Source organism: Xyrauchen texanus, chromosome 35 (assembly GCF_025860055.1).
Source record: "Xyrauchen texanus isolate HMW12.3.18 chromosome 35, RBS_HiC_50CHRs, whole genome shotgun sequence".
Classification (NCBI taxonomy): Eukaryota; Metazoa; Chordata; class Actinopteri; order Cypriniformes; family Catostomidae; genus Xyrauchen; species Xyrauchen texanus.
Genome location: NC_068310.1, coordinates 30,142,510 through 30,160,914, shown reverse-complemented (window position 1 = coordinate 30,160,914; position 18,405 = coordinate 30,142,510). Strand labels below are relative to the sequence as shown.

Here is an 18,405-nt window from a genome sequence, read left to right as displayed (position 1 = left end):
ACAGTCAGATTTTTTCTCAAATTGAATGACCAACATGGAAATCGAATGCTTCACAGCTAAAACCTGTGACATCCTGACATCCAAACCACTAGGGGGAGTATTACCGTAAGGTTGACTTCGGCACTCTTGAACTGTCTTCAGTGTCCTGGCAATCATGCGCTGCAGAAAGGATAAAAAACATTAATTTAAATGTTTTCTCTCTCTCTCTCTCTCTCTCTCTCAAGTGTAGCGTTAATTGAATATTAAGTTAAAGAATGTTTAAAAATTCACAGGAAGCAAACCAATATGTAAGCCCACAAACTTACCATTTTCTCAAAGTTGACCAATTTATCAGTGTAGTTTTTGTTTCCCTCATGTATAAATGTCATATCTATAAAAATAAATAAATACGTGATAGATTGGGTCAACAACTGAATGGTCAAATTCAACACCTAAAAATATTTTCACCAAGTATTTTTTTTTTTCACCTTGCTGTTCCGTAAACATTAAATAGCTCATGATGTAAATAGACAAAAATATAAATAATAATAAATTAGCAAACTGTACCTTTAAGTAGTAGAGGCATGAAGGGAATATAAGGAGGGCTGAGTTTGGCTACAATCAGCCTGTAGGCTCTGTGATTACGGGATGGATCCTACAACACATATGTCAATATGAATGTGAAACACTTAACATTTTCAATAATACATAATGTGAGCCTATAGGCTAACACCCTTGTATGATTAAAGACAATTTCATAAATCACATTTGGGTAGCACTGTTAGGTAATCCTTGTAAAACCTGCTTGTAAATCTGAACATTTAAAATTTGCTCTTACCATTAATCTTTCATATGCGCAGTAGATCCTTTTGGTTTTGTTTGGTAGCCTCTGTTAATGCACATGAAGTAGAAAATGGTTTCATTTAGTCAGATTTTTCATATTCAAAATAACCAAAACCAATAAATTATTCACAATTTACAGAATGTTATTGATTTATGAAAATTGAATGCATGCATTTTACATTAACTAAATTAAAAGCTAGCAACAAAGCTTGTTCGCTAAGAACGCACACCAGTGGCGTAACTGGGGTGACAGAGGGCAGTGGTCAACCAAAAGAAACCTTAAATATGACCACAGATCCAAGTTACGCTACTGCCGCACACCATCCTTCATACTTGTACAACAGACGCTCAAATATAGTATTTGCGATTACACAGAGCCTTTGCAGAGGCTGACTGCTTACTTGTCCTTACCTCCCATGTTTTATTAAGTCTCTGAACGGCAGTGTTACTGAGCCCGAACATCACAGCAAAAAAAGAGTTCAAGTTCTTCTGCTCTTTCAAACTGAAACAGAACAGAAATATATTCAGATCCCCAAATCACAAACCATCCTTCTTGATGCAAACATGACAACTGTGTTGATCTCGCTGTAAATGAATGGTGATATTGTTGATATTAGGGACACTGTTATAAAAAAGACCAGGAGCGGATCTTTAGTGGGGCATTTTGATATTTAGGGTGGGTAACAGTTTATGTCATTGTCAGACCGGGGGATGCTCCTTGATAATTTTGCTTGGATTGGTCCCCATTTATCGTGTTTCATCATTGGTCCGGGGGCGTTAGATTTGTGCATATTTCTGTCACAATGGATGTGCACTGCACCTATCTGCATGTGAGTGTATTTCTCTAAAACATAGTATGGTCATGTGTGCAAATTCTCTTAAGCAAGAGTGCTGTGAAACACGAAGTGAACACATTTTGATAAGGGGTTATGTGAATGACTCTTATAGGGCTTTTCCACTGCACGGTATGGCTCGACTCTGCTCGCTTTTCTGGGGTTTTCCACAGTGGATAGTACCTGGTACTTGGTACTTTTTTAGTTCCAGCTCGGTCGAGGTTCCAAGCGAGCCGAGCTGATACTAAATGTGACGCCAAAACCCTGCAGATCACTGATTGGTCAGAGAGAATCGTCACTACCAGCGTCACTGGATTTGCGACACGGGACATCAACCCGCTAGTTTTAAAATTAGCAACAGGGATAGCAGTTTCATCATATGCGACTTTCAAATTGTAAAAAGATATGGCTGTGCACAAAACCACGCCGTGGTCAATAAACGAGGTGCAGATTTTCATCTCGTTTGTAGCCGAGGAGAGGATCCAACGAGAGCTGGATGGGGCAACACAACTATGATGAGCAGCCTATAATCCCACCCACGTTGAGGCTGGACTAAACTGCAGTTGAAAAGCAATCTCAGAAAAGTAAAGCGAACAGAGCAGAGTCGAGTCGAACCGTAACGTGCAGTGGAAAAGTGCCATTAGTGGGTCAGATGGACTTGCTGATGTTAGCAAGTGTAGACAGGTGTAGGATAGCTTTATGGATAGTAGACATTTTATAGTGTATTTATTGCAAATGTATTGTAATAGTTAACAGCTGCTAACAACCTTGAATCTTGTGGGAGTATCGTAAGTTTATTGATTATTATCCATATAGAGAATACTCACACAATGGCCATCTTGATGAACTTCTTCAGTAGTACGGCTCTCTTGACCAGGTCTTCACACAGACACAGTTCAGTGACCACCCAGTACTGCACCTCGTTGAAGCGGCGAACAAAGCGCTCAAGGTTAGCTGGGGTGGCACCTGGGAATTTTTCCTGTCCGAAAACATAGTAGACCAGCTCCACCTGTAGGACAAAAAATTACTTATGGATGACCTGTGTTACAGTTAAATTAAAATGAAAAATCTTAAATGTTTTGCTCTTTTAGAGCATTGTGGACTGCAGTTGACCTTTATCCCTCACGGAGGCTTAATTAGCCTAATACGGGACCGGGTGTGTATGATCACGACCCGGCCCCGCCCTCCGCCCTGCCACAAGCATATTTAACCCCATTTTTGTAATTCATTTCATTTGACTTTTATAATTAAATAACATAAATATTTGTTTTAATATTCAAAATAAAAATAAAGTTTCACTTTCGTAATTTCTATTTTTCTTGTTAGTAAACAAGACTAATATGGTATTAAAATAATAATAATAATAATAATAATGAAATTGTTTGTAAAAGTATTCTGAACTTTTCTTGTATGAAAGGTGTTCAGTAAATTAGGTTTACTATTATTATATTTTCATTATTACATCATTATGTTTTACTATTATTATTTATTAATTTATTATTATACTTATTTATATATTATTTTATAGTGAACTGTACAGATTCAGAAGTGACTTTTAAAATATTCATAAAAGCTATATTTTCTTTGAATAAATACTACATAGTCAGACTAGTTTAAATAGCCTACATCACTACTCTCTAAGATACGAGCTGCTTTTGTACTCTTAATACTTGTTCAGGTGAACTTTGATTGTTCTGAACTTACACATTGAAGAACAGTCAATGAAATGCCTCAAGAAACATGCATTCATCTGATAAATAACCATACATGTATTTCTGAACAGGCGTCAATGAAGGCGTCATATTTTGTTCAAGTTTACCCAGAGCAGGTGTGAACAGCGGAAGTATTTCACTGACTAATCTGATCTGACACTCTGCAAATGATTCTCAGATAAACTGCACACAACACTGATCGCATCCTGTGACGTATTTGTCACTGAACATGCAAGACTATTTATATTTAAATGCTGGTGTCCGCTGATACATGGAGTGCTGATAATTTATTAAAATGTCACACTGCTGTAGTGCTCTAATCAGACAAAAAATAGTACTATGATTCAGGAGTGATTAGTAACAAATAGCAAATCCTCGGCCTTTACAAATATGTATCTCTTATTTCACCTTAGAATTAGTAATTTGTTATTTTTGTTTCATTCCAGCTGAAAAAAAGAAGAAAAAAAAACCTGTCCAAGCTTGTGTTTAGCTGGTCTAGGTGTTTTACTGGTCTAAGCTGGTTTATCTGTTCAACCAGCAGGTCTCCAAGCCCGACAAGCTGATAAGTGCCCAAAACACATCTAAAACCATCAAAACTTACCAACCTAACCAGCTTGGCCAGGCTTGGTTGTTTTTTTATTAATAATTTTTTTCTCCCTAATTCCTTATTTACCTGCTACAAATGGCGCCACAGATTGTCTAATGAAACTCACATTGTGTTATTAGTGTTGGTGTTTTGGTATGGCAGGTACCTCATGCATGGCCGTGAAGAGCTCCCAGTCGTAGCTGGTCAGCTGGCTGGCGATGTCTTTGAAGCCCATCTGCTCCAGTGTGTCCATGGTGTTCTTCTCTGGGCCGAGCTGCTCTTTCAGGGGGGTCTGTCAGCGGCAAAACATACCCACACCAGAGAAATCAAACTACTGTCTTTAAAATTTTTAAATGTACAATTTTGAATTCTATTCATTCAATCTTACTGGTTCCCTCTGAAATATTTTAAATATCAATGCACAATGATTGCCATATTTATGTACCCTGGTATTCCAAGGTTCTTCAAAGAATACCAATGTATAACCATGATACGCTTTTTTAAAAGTTCAGAACTAGTCTTGCACTTATCAGATCAGATCTTAGAGTAAATATGTAGACTACAAATATGTTGCTTAAAGCTAATTTGTATGCCTAGAATCTCTTTGCAACAGTGAGGATCTTGTCCTATAAAGCAATAATAATAATAATAATAAAATAGTCTCTCACCAGTTGTTCCACTTGACTGGCAGAACAGAGAAAAAGCCTCTCGTTTACTCCTAAAGAGGCAGACACCGCTGTGGCTTCCAACTTGAGCTGGACCCTGTCTGAGAGAAACAAACCAGAAAAACTTATAAACACACATATGCAAGACAAAAACTGAAATTTGACTGTTTTTTAAAAGGAGTAGGCCACCCAAAAATAAAAATGCTGTCATAATTGATGTCCATTGCGCATTCATGAGCGCCATGAGAGAAACACGTTCACAGTGGCTTGCGTGTTAGAACTTTCTCGCATGAACAAGTCTTCTCTCAAGATTTTCTCTTAAAAATGACTCAAATTTTAGGTTACATCCCTCAAAAACCTAGCGTATGCTTTCAGAAGTCTTGGAATAAGACGCAAAAGCAACATGGACTACTTAAAGGAATATTCCAGGTTCAATACAATTTAAACTCAATCGACAGCATTTTCCATAATGCTGATTACCAGAAAAAAATCATTTTGACACATCCCTCCTTTTCTTTAAAGAAAAGCAAAAATCTGGGTAACAGTAAGGCACTTACTGTTAATGGGGGCCTCACTTTAATCTCAGTTTTTTGTTTATTTTTTTAAAAGGAGGAACGAGTCAAAAGTTTTGTGGTAATCAACATTATGACAAATGCTGTCGATTGAGCTTAACTTGTATTGAACCCAGAATATTCCTTTAATGATACTTTTGGGGCCCTTTATTAAGCTTAAAAGCAAGCCACTATCCACTGCCATCAATGTGAAAAAACAATATTTCAATAAAACATATCCTTTTGTGTTTCGCAAAAGAAAGAAAATCATGTGGGGTCGGAAAGACATGAGGGTGAGTAAATGATGACATTTTTTTTTTTTTTTTTTTTTGTGAACTATTCCTGTAAGTACTGCACTTCAGCAGTTCTGACACATAGGCACATCACAACTGAGAAAGCAGAAAAATTATAGACAGAAACACTTAATCAAAATCATCTGAATTTCATGGCTTACCTCCTGAGGAATTTATCTTGATAAGCACATAGTTTTTCTCCGGGTCCACTAATGTAGACAAGATGTCCTTCACTGAGGCATCGACTGGCAGCATTACAGTTACAGCCGTATGGTCCGGTTTAAAGATCTCATACAAGACTGTAAACAGACAAGGAGAACACTTAAATGTACCAATGTCATTAGTGCTTCCACAAAGAGTGGAATTCTCTGTATGCAACTCTTCTTTCTCTATGTTCTCTCCTTTAACTGACACTGAGGTCTCTAAACTCCTCCTCTCCAACCACCCCACAACCTGTTCCCTTGTCCCCATTCCATCACACCTTCTCCAGGCCATCTCTCAGTCCATCCTACCTGCACTTACACACATAATTAACACATCTCTTCTTGCAGGCACTTTTCCCACTACATTTAAGCAGGCTCGAGTAACCCCACTGCTGAAAAAACCTGCACTTAACCCCACACAGATAGAACACTACAGACCAGTCTCTCTCATCCCATTCATGGCAAAAACACTTAAAGGGCAGTTTTCAATCAGATCTCTCACAGAACAAGCTGCTGGATGACAATCAGTCAGGCTTCAAAAGTGGACACTCCACTGAGACTGCCCTGCTGTCTGTCACGGAGTCGCTGAGACAGGAGGCGAAAGCTGAAACCAGATCATCCATTCTGATTCTGCTGGACCTTTCTGCTGCTTTTGACACAGTCAACCATCAGATCCTACTCTCCACCCTCTCTAAACTGGGCATCACTGGAACTGTGCTTGGCTGGTTCAATGCCTATCTCTCAGAAAGGTCTTTTGAGGTAGCCTGGAGAGGGGAGGTATCCAAGCCACATCAGTTACTTAATGGGGTACCTCAGGGATCAGTGCTTGGGCCACGTCTCTTCTCCATATACACAACATCACTGGGACCCATCATCCAGTCACATGGTTTCTCTTACCACTGCTACGCTGATAACACGCAACTCTACTTGTCTTTCCAGCCCAACGACACCACAGTGACCGCTCGAATCGCTGCCAGTCTGGCAGACATCTCAGCCTGGATGAAGGAACACCACCTGCAACTCAACCCAGCCAAGACCGAACTCCTTGTCTTTCCAGCCAACCCTGCTGTTGAACACAACATGACCGTGGAGCTGGGTCCAACTGCAGTTTCGCCTTCCAAAATGGTCAGAAATCTAGGGGTAACCATTGATGATGAGCTAAATTTCACAGAGCACATCTCAAAGACTGCAAGATCATGTAGATTTACACTCTACAATATCAGGAAAATAAGACCTTTCCTCTCTGTACATGCCACACAACTGCTCGTTCAGTCACTTGTCATAACTAGACTGGACTACTGTAACGCTCTCATTGCAGGCCTCCCTGCATGTGCTATTAGAAATCTCCAAATGATCCAGAATGCAGCAGCATGTCTGGTCTTAAATGAACCTAAGAGAGCACATGTTACACCACTCTTTGTCTCTCTCCACTGGCTGCCGGTTCATGCACATACTAAATTCAAGGCCCTGATGCTGGTATACAAAACAGTCACTGGGTCTGCTCCAGCATACCTAAAAACATTTATGCAGAGCTACGTTCCCACCAGAAGCCTGCGGTCGGCTAAGGAACGTACCAAAACGGAGAGGCACCAAAGCACTTTCCCGGACTTCCAGTTTCATCACACCACGTTGGTGGAATGACCTTCCGAACTCAATCCGTGAAGCTGACTCACTCTCTATCTTCAAAAAACAGCTAAAAACACACCTTTTCCAAAAGCACTTTATATATATATATATATATATATATATATATATATATATATATATATATATATATATTTACAATTCTTGTTGCACTTAAATCTGTTTTGTATACTATTCTGATGATAGTGAAACTTTGTAGTATGGCTCTTTTCGTACCACTGTCTCCTTAAGATGATTCGCTGATGTTTTCCTCTTTTGTAAGTCACTTAGTTACTAAAACTCTTCACAGAAGTAAAAACAAACCTTTGTCTTGAGCTCTGATTGGTAGCAGTTTCCCCACAGGCTCTTCGTGAGTGGAAAACCAATCAAATTTTTGGTTCAACTGAAACAAACAGATGACCATATTAGATACCAGCGCTTAAGATGCTTCAAAAGATAACTTTTCTGGGAAACATTTTTGCTGTAGACAGACTGGGAATCAAATAAATAAATAAAAGGATGGACAGCACTTGATGTTCTCAGGTACTATGAATTTTCTGTGTGGGTGAAAATAGCCAAAGCTATTTGTTCTTATTTCAAGAATGTGAGAAATCAGAGACAAGGTTTGGTACAGTCAGAGATCAAGGAAGAATGGTCCACGTGGCATTAAAGCAATGTCAATCGATTAAAAGATTTAATTGCAACTAATTGCATATTTATTTTTTGTAATTAACACATTCAGTTCCAAGAACACCAAAAAATCTGTGTAATTACTAGGTTCAGCAATTTGTGTGGATGACACTCATAATGTAAATTTGCTGCAAATAGCAGCCAAATTAAAATAATTAAAGGTGCACTCAGTAATACTTTGCTCTTTAAAAAAGTTCTACTTCTAAAGAAACACATTTTAATTGTAAAACATATGCATAAAATCAAGACCACGCACAAGAGATGGAGACTCCAGTCATATCAGCAACCTTATAAAAGCTGTTTTATTCTACATGGAGAGGGTCCCCTCATGGGGGCTACCATATTATGATCACATGACCAGCCAAATACCACTTCCTTAATCTCCTTAATCGCCTTGTTATTGGATTAACTCATGGGTTAAATGAATCAAAGCTAACTGTAAATAGTGATTTTCTACAATGACATTTGTAATAGAAAACTACTGTGTTTGAATGATGCTGCATCCAGGTCCCTAGGTGTTAGTGTAAGTCCAAGACGACACATTAAAAAAAATACTGAGTGCACCTTTAAGAGACAGTGCTGTGATGGTAGGACAATTGGAATTGAAGTACAGGTCAGGGGGCATGATTAATCACACTGAATTAACACATTAAGTTGATTCAACTGCAGTGCTTCCTAACCTAAACAGGCAAGATAAGTTTTGCAGTAAAGTTGCACTATATGGAAACAATGTCACATTAATTATCATTCAATCATTTGTAATCATTTTGATGCACTTCTGAAATAGATTGCAAACAATATAACGGTTGACAGGATTTTATATAACCCACTTTTAATGTGCGCTCATTTCAATGCTCATAGCGTGCCATGTAATATATGGCTCCATCTCACCTGGATTACTTTTGTTTTGTTCTCTGAAATTGCTAAAGCAACTCTGGGCAGAGAGCTGTTGACTTTTCCACCAGTGAGTTATTTTTTCTTATTCTATGTCATACAGCCGTTCGAAGGATTTATTGGTCTATTCTTATCCCTGCAATTTTCCCATAGACTGAGAAAACCCCAAGTGCCTCTTACCTTCATCAGAGTGTGGCATCCATTCTCAGTTCTGAAAGGAGAGAGAATAAAGGAGTACAATTGTAGGATTGTGAAAGAGGTTCACTGACATACAGTACATTACAGACACAAAATTAGAGGTATGTACAATCTAAAAGCAGGTCAAGGGAAGATTATGTTTATGGTTATAGCATTAATGGGCTTGCAGCTCAAAGATGCTCTTGAGTGATGCAGTTGGCAACAATACTCTGAGTGTGTTTGTGTGAGCAGATGTGTGTGGTAAGTATGCGTACATATACATTGGGAAGTGTATTACTTACATTTTGGTCTTTCTCTTGTCCCTCAGCTGTTCTCTGAGCATGCTGGATAGCCTTGAATCAGCCATCACCCCCTCCCTGAATTTCTACCACAAAGATGGAGATTTCAGTCATACATTTTTTTACTTTTTGTTCAAGTTGAGGAACTTAAATGTGTCATTTAAGAGTATCACCCTAGTCTCACTCTATAAAAAAAACATCTGAAGAATTGTGAAAAAATGTAAAGAAAAAAAAAAGAAAAAGGAAATTCCATCAGAGAAGTACTAGAACTATTAAGAATGCACCGTTTTTTTGGCCAATACCAATAAATGTAAGCATACGTGTAGTTCTAGAAGGAAGATCTCGGTATTCATTCTATCAGGCATCTCATCCAATAACAATACAGCCTCCGCTTATAAGCCTGCCAGCTGCCTATCATTGTTTACATACTTCTGTGTTTTCATCCCCCATCCCACCCCACCTCCGCTCCGCTCCCTTTCCGTCATTACCTCTGGCAGGATCTGACGGTTTAAGCAAGCATCGGAACCGTAGGACAGGGCTTATGCCAAATTATATAACTATTATTTTGCTCACATAGAACTGATTATTATCTTAATTTTACGGCCAAAAACCAATGTGATTTTTTTAGTTTTCTCATAATACAGTGAAATAAGGCATTTAAACATTATGTCCTTTTTTAAACCTGGCATAGAGAAAGAGTATAATATGTATTGTCTGACATTGACCTAATCAGACAAATGTTATGTATTTTTGCCCATTCATTTTTTCCATAGGCATTTCTTTAAAGTCTTCAAAAAATCTTTCTAAGCCATGAACAGCTCTGAGGTGAATCACAAGATTACATGCTTTGATTTTAAGCAAACAAGTATTTAAAAATTGGACAAGATGAAGGTTCAAGACTGTGCATTTAAAATCTTTAATTAGGTAATTAACCACAATCCCATGAAGCATTGCAAAAAGCAATAAATTAAAACAATGGAAATATGTAAAACTAAGTTTTTGATTATAAGTATGTAAACAATATATTTTAATATTATTGCAAAATATTCAGATTTGGCGTGCTTTGTATACTGTGATTCTCTGATTGGTGGATTTTCCCCCACAGGATCATGGGTAGTGTAGTTCTTCATCAGAAATTCTTCTTTTAAACAAAAAGTTCAAAACACTTTGAAATAACGTGGACTGATGGCTTCATCAGAAGCATATACCAACAAAAAACAACCTCAGATCTCAGGGTACAGTCTGTCTATAAATGTTCCCCTATGTTAAATATAAATGGGATTTTAACTTCCAATACCAGATTGTTGTGCTCTATTGGCTGATACCTATGGTCAATATTTTGGTCATCCCTAATGACTATTCAGTTTTATACACTGTGATTACACTAACCTCCAGGAATTCTGAGGCCACAGGGTCATCCCTCAGTAGCAGACCATACAGAGCCACCCAATGACCCACCAGCTTCACAATCTTCTGTTTGGTGTTGAGAGCGTATGCTGCCTTCTCCAGATCTGAGCCTTCTGATGGCTCCGCTAGATAAGTGCTACAGCAGTTAAGCAATGATATTGGACCAAACACACTTTATACAATTATTGTTGCAATTCAGGTTTGTGCTCTCTGACAGGAATTACAGACACTGAATAGCACTATTATCAAACCAAAGAAAAAGTTGAGACTAAAATAGCAATATGAAGATGATTTTGAGTGGTTTGTTCAGTGTCAGGATATTGATGCTGGAGGGCCGCACAGAACTGACTGTAGGGCATGAAGACAGGATGTGTTAAGAGAAAGTCACTCACACTGGGATCTGTAGGAGCACAACAAAGGCTCATAAATGGCATTAAAAGGGACATTTTTTCTTATTTAAGCAGTTTGGAGAACACCAGAACAATCTGAATCATTCTTTAAAGCAGGGGTCTTAAAAGGCCAGAAAAATACTTTATGCAAGTACTGTATACAAGTATGCAAGTATACAAGTACGCAGATGTGACACTTGCCTGATGCATTGCAAGCACGCAGTCTCTACACACGTCGCTCCGCCACGGCCACATCACTACAGCATGAAATCGAGCTTGCATAGCTAGAAGCGTCTGCGTTCACGTACTTGCATAGAGTATGTTTCGGCCTAACAGGGGGCCATTTATTGATTTTTCTATTTTATTGATTTATTGAACTTTTCTGTGTAAAATTAAACTATGCATTACAAATTACAATATAAAGTTTACTTCAGCCTAAGCTACAGTTAAAAAGATAAAGTTCAGCTTAACATTTCATTTTCCCTCTTAATTTCAAATGTATCATGTAAAATATATCAAAGAAATTGTAAAATATAAAGTATTGTAAATTATAATGAAAAGTAAGTACATAAATATGGTACTATACACAGGTTTATATACTGTAGGCTTGGCATAAAATGCACACTCCATTTGTAAAGGAAGTAATCTCCATTTGCCAAGGGGGTCCATAGCCTGAAAAAGTTTGATGGCCCCTGCTTAAAAATAACAAAATTACAATCTCAAAGAGACAATACCATACCTACAAAATCAGTGCCATTGGTTTCCAATTTAATTGTCTCCAGCATGTGTTCTAGTATCTTCTCTGGTGTTCCTGATATTACTGTATACCTGAGATAGATGGAGACAGATCTGAATAATTTGTGTGTGGGTAGGAGGTGGGTAATTCATATTGATAATTAGATGTCCTCCATGGTTTCATAATTGGTTTAAAACACTTGAAATCAAGTAATAGTGATGACTAATGCTCAAGCTTGTTTTTCAGTGTAAAGTAACACTGCTGTAGCTGAGCTAAAGTCCTTTATTTCACACAAATTCATGTACAACCGAACTGGCACTCTCATTGCGGATATTGTTTCCACATACTTTTAAATGTGACTGATTTTACTTATATGTTTTACAGTTTAAAGCTGCATTTGAGTTTGCTAAAGTGAGCCTAATGCTGTGAGAAAAATATACTCTCCTAAAATAAGAAAACACAATTCAAATGAGTAAGTTTCAGTATTTTGTATGATGTTGATGTTACTTTTTCAGTGCTTAAATGCTTTCTCCTGTCCCAGGTTAATATGCAGTCAAAACTATACATAGGTTGTGTAGGCTGATTTCCCTGAATTGTGTAAATGCTGCAGCTCTTTCTAAACATTGCTCTTTTTGTTTGAGCATCTCAAGTGACAGATTAAGAGCATCTCCTTTTTAACCTTAACAGTATTCAAAGCACTTTACACTGTAACTCATTCACACACACACACACACACACACACACACACACACACACACACACACACACACACACACACACACACACGCTCACACACACGCTCACACACACGCTCACACACACGCTCACACACACACACACACACACACACACACACACACACACACACACACACACACACACACACACACACACACACACACACACACACACACACACACACACACACACACACCAAATGACAGCAGATCTGTTAAGGCACTAGCCTGCCATTGGGAGCAACTTGGGGTTCAGTATGTTGCCCAAGGACACTTTGGCATGTGGAGTCATGTGGGCCAGGAATTGAACCACCAACCCTGCGATCAGTGGCCAACCCACTCTACCACCTGAGCCACAGCCACCCCAAATAGTGTGAGTATAGGGTGGGGCTATCTGTTCAGGGGCACTGTATGAAAATGATAATACTTTTTGACATAAAAATTACATACTTCAGCTTTAATTAAAAGGGTTTTAAATTACTGAAATGTGCAATTAAAATATAAACTAAATTAATTAGTTCTGAAATGAATTATTTACTTGTTGTTGCTTGCTGATCCTCCCTGACAGTTGGACTCCTGCGCTGAACACTTCTCAAGAACCAGAACGACTTTACCATGTTCCTCCAAACGGACGGTGTTGGCCTCCACATCCTGCAATAAAATATGTACCATTACACCTGATGCACACACATATACTTACATCCATGCATATTCCTGGAACAACAAACATGTTGGAGTTGCACAAAATTCCTATCATCCAATCAGATTTTAGGTTTAGGTTTAGGCTTAGGGCTGGGACTGAGGTTTAGCCAACTGCATTCTTATCAGTCAATCATTTCCCTGTGAATTTAGGGGTTGTAAATGATAAGGTTTAGGAATAGGATTTGGACTGTAACTGATTGACAGGAATGTGCTTCAGGATTATTCTGGTTAGTGCTGGTTTGGTGCTGGTCTTTTCAACAAGGAACCCATCCAGACATATGTATGCAACACATACCTTAAGGATATGTATGAAGTCCTGCTTGTCCACCCGCAGGAAATGGCAGTTGTCCTCTCTTAGGATGATTGTGGCCGCTCGAGGGGCGTCATTCACTAGGGCCAGCTGCCCAAAGTCATCTCCTTCATGAAGCGTGGTCACCAAGCCCTGTATGATACACAGATACACAAGCACAGACAATAAGATCATCTTTTCTTAAGAGGAAGAAATAAATTATGAATCATCTTGAAACAATGTAAGCATCTATATTTAAACTTTTAAAGGTCACCAAGATAAAGATGATGGCTCTACCTTGCCGTGTGTGATGACATTAACAGAACCCCTCCAGATGATATACCATGAAGTCCCCTTGTCCCCTTGACTAAACACTGAAAAACATAAACACAAATACATGTTCCATGAAAGAAAGTCAGCCTGGTTTTGAAACAACATGAGGGTGTGTAAAGGATAACAGATTTGTCATTTTTTTGGCTGAACAATACCTTTAATCTTGGTATAGTCTTGGTAAAACACACATTGTAAAGTAGAATCATACTGCAATATTAACACACGGACAAAAAATAATCTAATACGAGCATAAGAAGTGACTTTCTCTAAGGCTATCTAACCATTTTATTGGTTCAAACAGAATTTATGAATATATGAGTTTATGAAACATGTACAGATTTTAAGTGTGACTAACCTCCTCCATTAGATAACCATCAGTGTCTGTGCTGCCTACTCTTCCTATTCAGTATGCAAGAATGACTGCGGCAGTGATGCTATATATGCCATTATTGCTTTTAGTTTTTCTTCTGTATGTTAATCATCTACTTTAGCATGTAATAAGGGAATAACACAATAAAATGATCAACTCATTCACATTGTTAACAGTGCTGTCTTGAATGAAGTCTAAACAGGAACATCACAGCTCTTTTTTACTCTGCCTAAGTGCTTTTTCAATGTTAGCACAATGATGACTAACAAAATGTCATCAATGCTTTCACACTCACAGACGGTTCCCGCCTCAGCATGGCTTTCAAAAACCAGCACTGCAGCCAATTCCTTCCGAACCTACGGGAAAGAGTGAAAGATGAGAGACATGATGGATGAATTAAGATTTGTGGTGCAAACAAATACGAAGGGTTTCAGTGAGTGTTAACTCACAGATGTAGACAAGTGGGCCACAGCTTTGACGTGCAGAAGCTCTTCGTAAATAACTTCAAGATCCTCTGGAGTCCGCTGGTTTGGACTAATGCACAGAAACACACATTTTTACAAGTTTTATGCAGACTATTAAAAGGCAAAACCATTTGTTAAACACCAATTAAATGGAAACTGGAGTATTTTAGCTAAAAGCCCATGTCTGTTAGTAATGTCATCCATCCATCCATGTATATATATATTTTGTTTCAGACATGTTTGGCATCATCTCTTGTGTCTTACCATTTTCTCAGTATCATAGTCAGAAGAGCATCTGGGCCCATCTGGATAAGCAGCGATAGACTCTCTTGGAGCTCGTCTTCTTTGGAGTCTTTCTCATTTGTTGTGTGGTTAAGGTCAAATTCTGCCTCCATAAAGCGGTAAAATTGTGTGTCTTTGTCATGGAAGTTTAACTCCTGTTTCACTGCACAATTTAACAAAGACATATTTTTTGTCAGTTAATATATTTACATTCATATATGTGACACTAATTAAAAAGAACCATGGTACTACCATGTTCAATTCCTGGCCCACATGACTCCACATGCCGAAGTGTCCTTGGGCAAGACACTGAACCCCAAGTTGCTCCCAATGGCAGGCTAGCGCCTTGCATGGCAGCTCTGCCGTCATTGGTGAGTTTGTGTGTGTGAATGGGTGAATGAGTCACAGTGTAAAGCACTTTGAAAACCGCTACGGTAAAAAAGCGCTATATAAGTGCAGACCATTTACCATGGCAATACCATGTAATTTTGGACTAGTACCATGGTTATCTTTGAAATACATTGGAATACTATGTAAATACTATAGTCCATGAATATGGGATTACATTCTGATACCATCACTGTACCATGGTACCACCACAAAACTTTTTTGTATGGGAAAGCATGCCAAATATGTGAAATATTCTATAGATACTGTATATAAAGACGTTGTTGTTTATCTTTACCGTGAACCAGAATGCCCTCATCCACCAAAACCTGCCACATCCCGATTGCCTGACTCCGGGACTGAAAACAGTCATTCAGTTTCATCAGCCAATCAACAAGCTCCTTTCCACTGCAGCACTGCCTATGGTTCAAACCAAATACAAAACAAAAAAAACATAATTTGTTGTCTAAGACAGTAAACAGATAAATTATACACATTTATCTATTTGTCTTTGTTGGTGAATATTGTAACTTATTTATCCCAAAATGACAAAGTGATTAGATGCAGTGAAAGATGCACCTATAGGTCTTAAGGTGGTGTTTTCTGTCCCTTATCAGGCCTGGATTACGCTCCATCAGCGTGCTGTACACAACCCTGGTGGCTTTCAGGATTCGATCAGACAAAAACTGAGAGAGCAAGAGCAAAAAAAGAGAGAAATGGTAATTTTAAGACTAATAATGATCATTTAATAATAATAGGTAATATAATTTATATACAGTATTTAAACCATAAAGGTTTGAGTACAATTTAAAGACAACGTGAAACCAAAAATTACAATACTGTAATTACTTTCTTCAAGGGATAGTTCTCCAAAACATTTAACTTCTCTCATCATTTACTCACCCTCATGCCATCCCAGATGTGTATGATTCTTTCTTATGAAAACAAACAAAGATTTGACCAGAACTCAGAAGGTCCAAAAAGGATATAAAGGCAGCATAAAAGTAACCCAAATCTCTAGTGGGTAAATCAAAGTCTTAAGACACAAGATGATAGGTGAGGGTGAGGTCCTTTTTTACTTTAAATCACCACCTTTGACTGAGAGTGCCTTCCACGCCAGAATGTGGTGTAGATTTACAGTAAAAAAATATTTATCTGTTTCTCACCAACACCTATCAAATAAATTCTTAAGACATGGATTAAACCACTGGAGTCTTATGGATTACTTTTATGCTGCCTTTATGTTCTTTTTGGATCTTCAATGTTCTGGCCACCATTCACTTCACTTGTATGGACCTACACAGCTGAGATATTCTTCTAAATATCTTTTTGTGTTCATCAGAAAAAAAGAAAGTCATCCACATCTGGAATGGCATGAGGGTGAGTAAATTATGGCAGAATTGGAATTTTTGGGTTACTATCCCTTTAATTCATTGTGCATGATTCATCAGTATATTTCACTGAAAATAAATTTCTTTTTTTTAAAGATGTGATATGACAGGTGATTGAAGGGAGGGGTTGAAAAAAAGGCTTGGTGACATAAAAGTGGAGGTGGAGCAAGTTAAAAACAGCAACGTGTGGTAATCGGGTCAATTGTGAGTTCATGTTGACTTTAACTGTGCTGTGAAAGGCGTTACTTGTTGTCTTTAAATGAAATGGACATTTGGTCATTATTTCCAAATAATCAAACAAAACAAAAAAAAATCACCATGATCTCCCTGCAAATTCATCCAAAAAACTTGTCTGAAAATGAACACTTCACAGTTAGGTTGGATTTGTTAACATTAGTTAACTACATTAGTTAACATGAACTAACTATGAACAATACTGCACCTTTTCAACACTTATTAATCTTATTTAATGTTAATTTATATATATATATATACTAATTCATTGACTAATCCAGTGTTACCAAGTTCCTACTAACAACAATGGGTAGATAAATACAAACATTTCAGCCAAAAGCCTTCTTCAGTTTGTCATCTTTTGAAAAGATTGGCTCTTTATACATTCATAAGCAAAGTTTCCTTTAAAATCTATATATACCATGTGGAAGCACAGCGTCAGTAAATATGAGGCAACAGATTAAGATTCAACAAGAGGAAGAGAGTGTTTTATTGAACAGGTGAGTGGCGGGTGAGAACATGCCACAACCCCCCAGTGCTACACTCGCCAACACCTCCTTTGCTAAAGATCATTACCATTCACAATCCTCCCCCATATGAAAGCTGTTTCTCAGCTCTTCTGTTTTCCTTCTATCAACACCCTCTGTTTTCATACACTCCTGCTTTATCCATCCCTCTCTTTCTGGACTTCTGTTTTCATTCCTTGCCTCCTCCTTTCCAACCCTTCATTCTGTTAGACCCCCTGCAGATGGTGCGTCCCGCTCCAGCTCCCAAACAGACTGAGATAACACAAGTGTAAGAAGTCGAACTAATTGAGGCTACAGTTTATAGAGCTACTGAAGCATGCCATCGTTGTTGCAATGCAGCCTTGGTTTTTGTCTGTTTTCCTGCCAAGACCAACTCATACGGATCACATGGTGATAAAAACTGGTTTAGTGCAACAGCACTGTAAAAAACAAACGTCTATTAAAGTGAAGACACTCATGCTGTAAGAGGATGAACTACTGTGAATGTAAAGCACTGCACAGAAAACAATGTCAGCAGAAAATATCAGTAATCAGAAGGTCGCTGGTTCAGTCCCCACAGCCACCACCATTGTGTCCTTGAGCAAAGCACTTAACTCCAGGTTGCTAGGGGGGATTGTCCCTGTAATAAGTGCACTGTAAGTTGCTTTGGATAAAAGCGTCTGCCAAATGCATAAATGTACATATCTAATACGTCTAGTACATAACTCTTATGGAAAGAAATTGGTACTTTTATTCACCAAAGTGGAATTCAACTGATCACAATGTATAGTCAGAACATTAATAACATGAAAAATTACTATTAAAATTTG

At 38.1% G+C, this 18,405-nt stretch overlaps 1 protein-coding gene across 2 annotated transcripts in view; it reads right to left on the bottom strand.

Moving 5' to 3' along the window:
• LOC127628516 (rap guanine nucleotide exchange factor 3-like) overlaps window positions 1–18,405 on the bottom strand; it is a 48,625-nt gene that overhangs the window by 870 nt on the left and 29,350 nt on the right. For both annotated transcript variants that reach the window (XM_052105311.1, XM_052105310.1), the window contains 23 exons: window positions 16,024–16,130; window positions 15,743–15,864; window positions 15,040–15,220; window positions 14,761–14,845; window positions 14,607–14,667; window positions 13,906–13,982; window positions 13,615–13,761; window positions 13,156–13,268; window positions 11,884–11,972; window positions 11,077–11,155; window positions 10,738–10,888; window positions 9,352–9,434; window positions 9,053–9,083; window positions 7,613–7,691; window positions 5,624–5,761; window positions 4,622–4,719; window positions 4,120–4,245; window positions 2,483–2,664; window positions 1,234–1,324; window positions 818–868; window positions 547–634; window positions 306–370; window positions 105–159 (listed from right to left, as the gene is read on the bottom strand). In XM_052105311.1, the coding sequence (XP_051961271.1) occupies window positions 105–159; window positions 306–370; window positions 547–634; window positions 818–868; window positions 1,234–1,324; window positions 2,483–2,664; window positions 4,120–4,245; window positions 4,622–4,719; window positions 5,624–5,761; window positions 7,613–7,691; window positions 9,053–9,083; window positions 9,352–9,434; window positions 10,738–10,888; window positions 11,077–11,155; window positions 11,884–11,972; window positions 13,156–13,268; window positions 13,615–13,761; window positions 13,906–13,982; window positions 14,607–14,667; window positions 14,761–14,845; window positions 15,040–15,220; window positions 15,743–15,864; window positions 16,024–16,130 (2,299 nt within the window). The remainder of the gene's footprint in view (window positions 1–104; window positions 160–305; window positions 371–546; window positions 635–817; window positions 869–1,233; window positions 1,325–2,482; window positions 2,665–4,119; window positions 4,246–4,621; window positions 4,720–5,623; window positions 5,762–7,612; window positions 7,692–9,052; window positions 9,084–9,351; window positions 9,435–10,737; window positions 10,889–11,076; window positions 11,156–11,883; window positions 11,973–13,155; window positions 13,269–13,614; window positions 13,762–13,905; window positions 13,983–14,606; window positions 14,668–14,760; window positions 14,846–15,039; window positions 15,221–15,742; window positions 15,865–16,023; window positions 16,131–18,405) is intronic.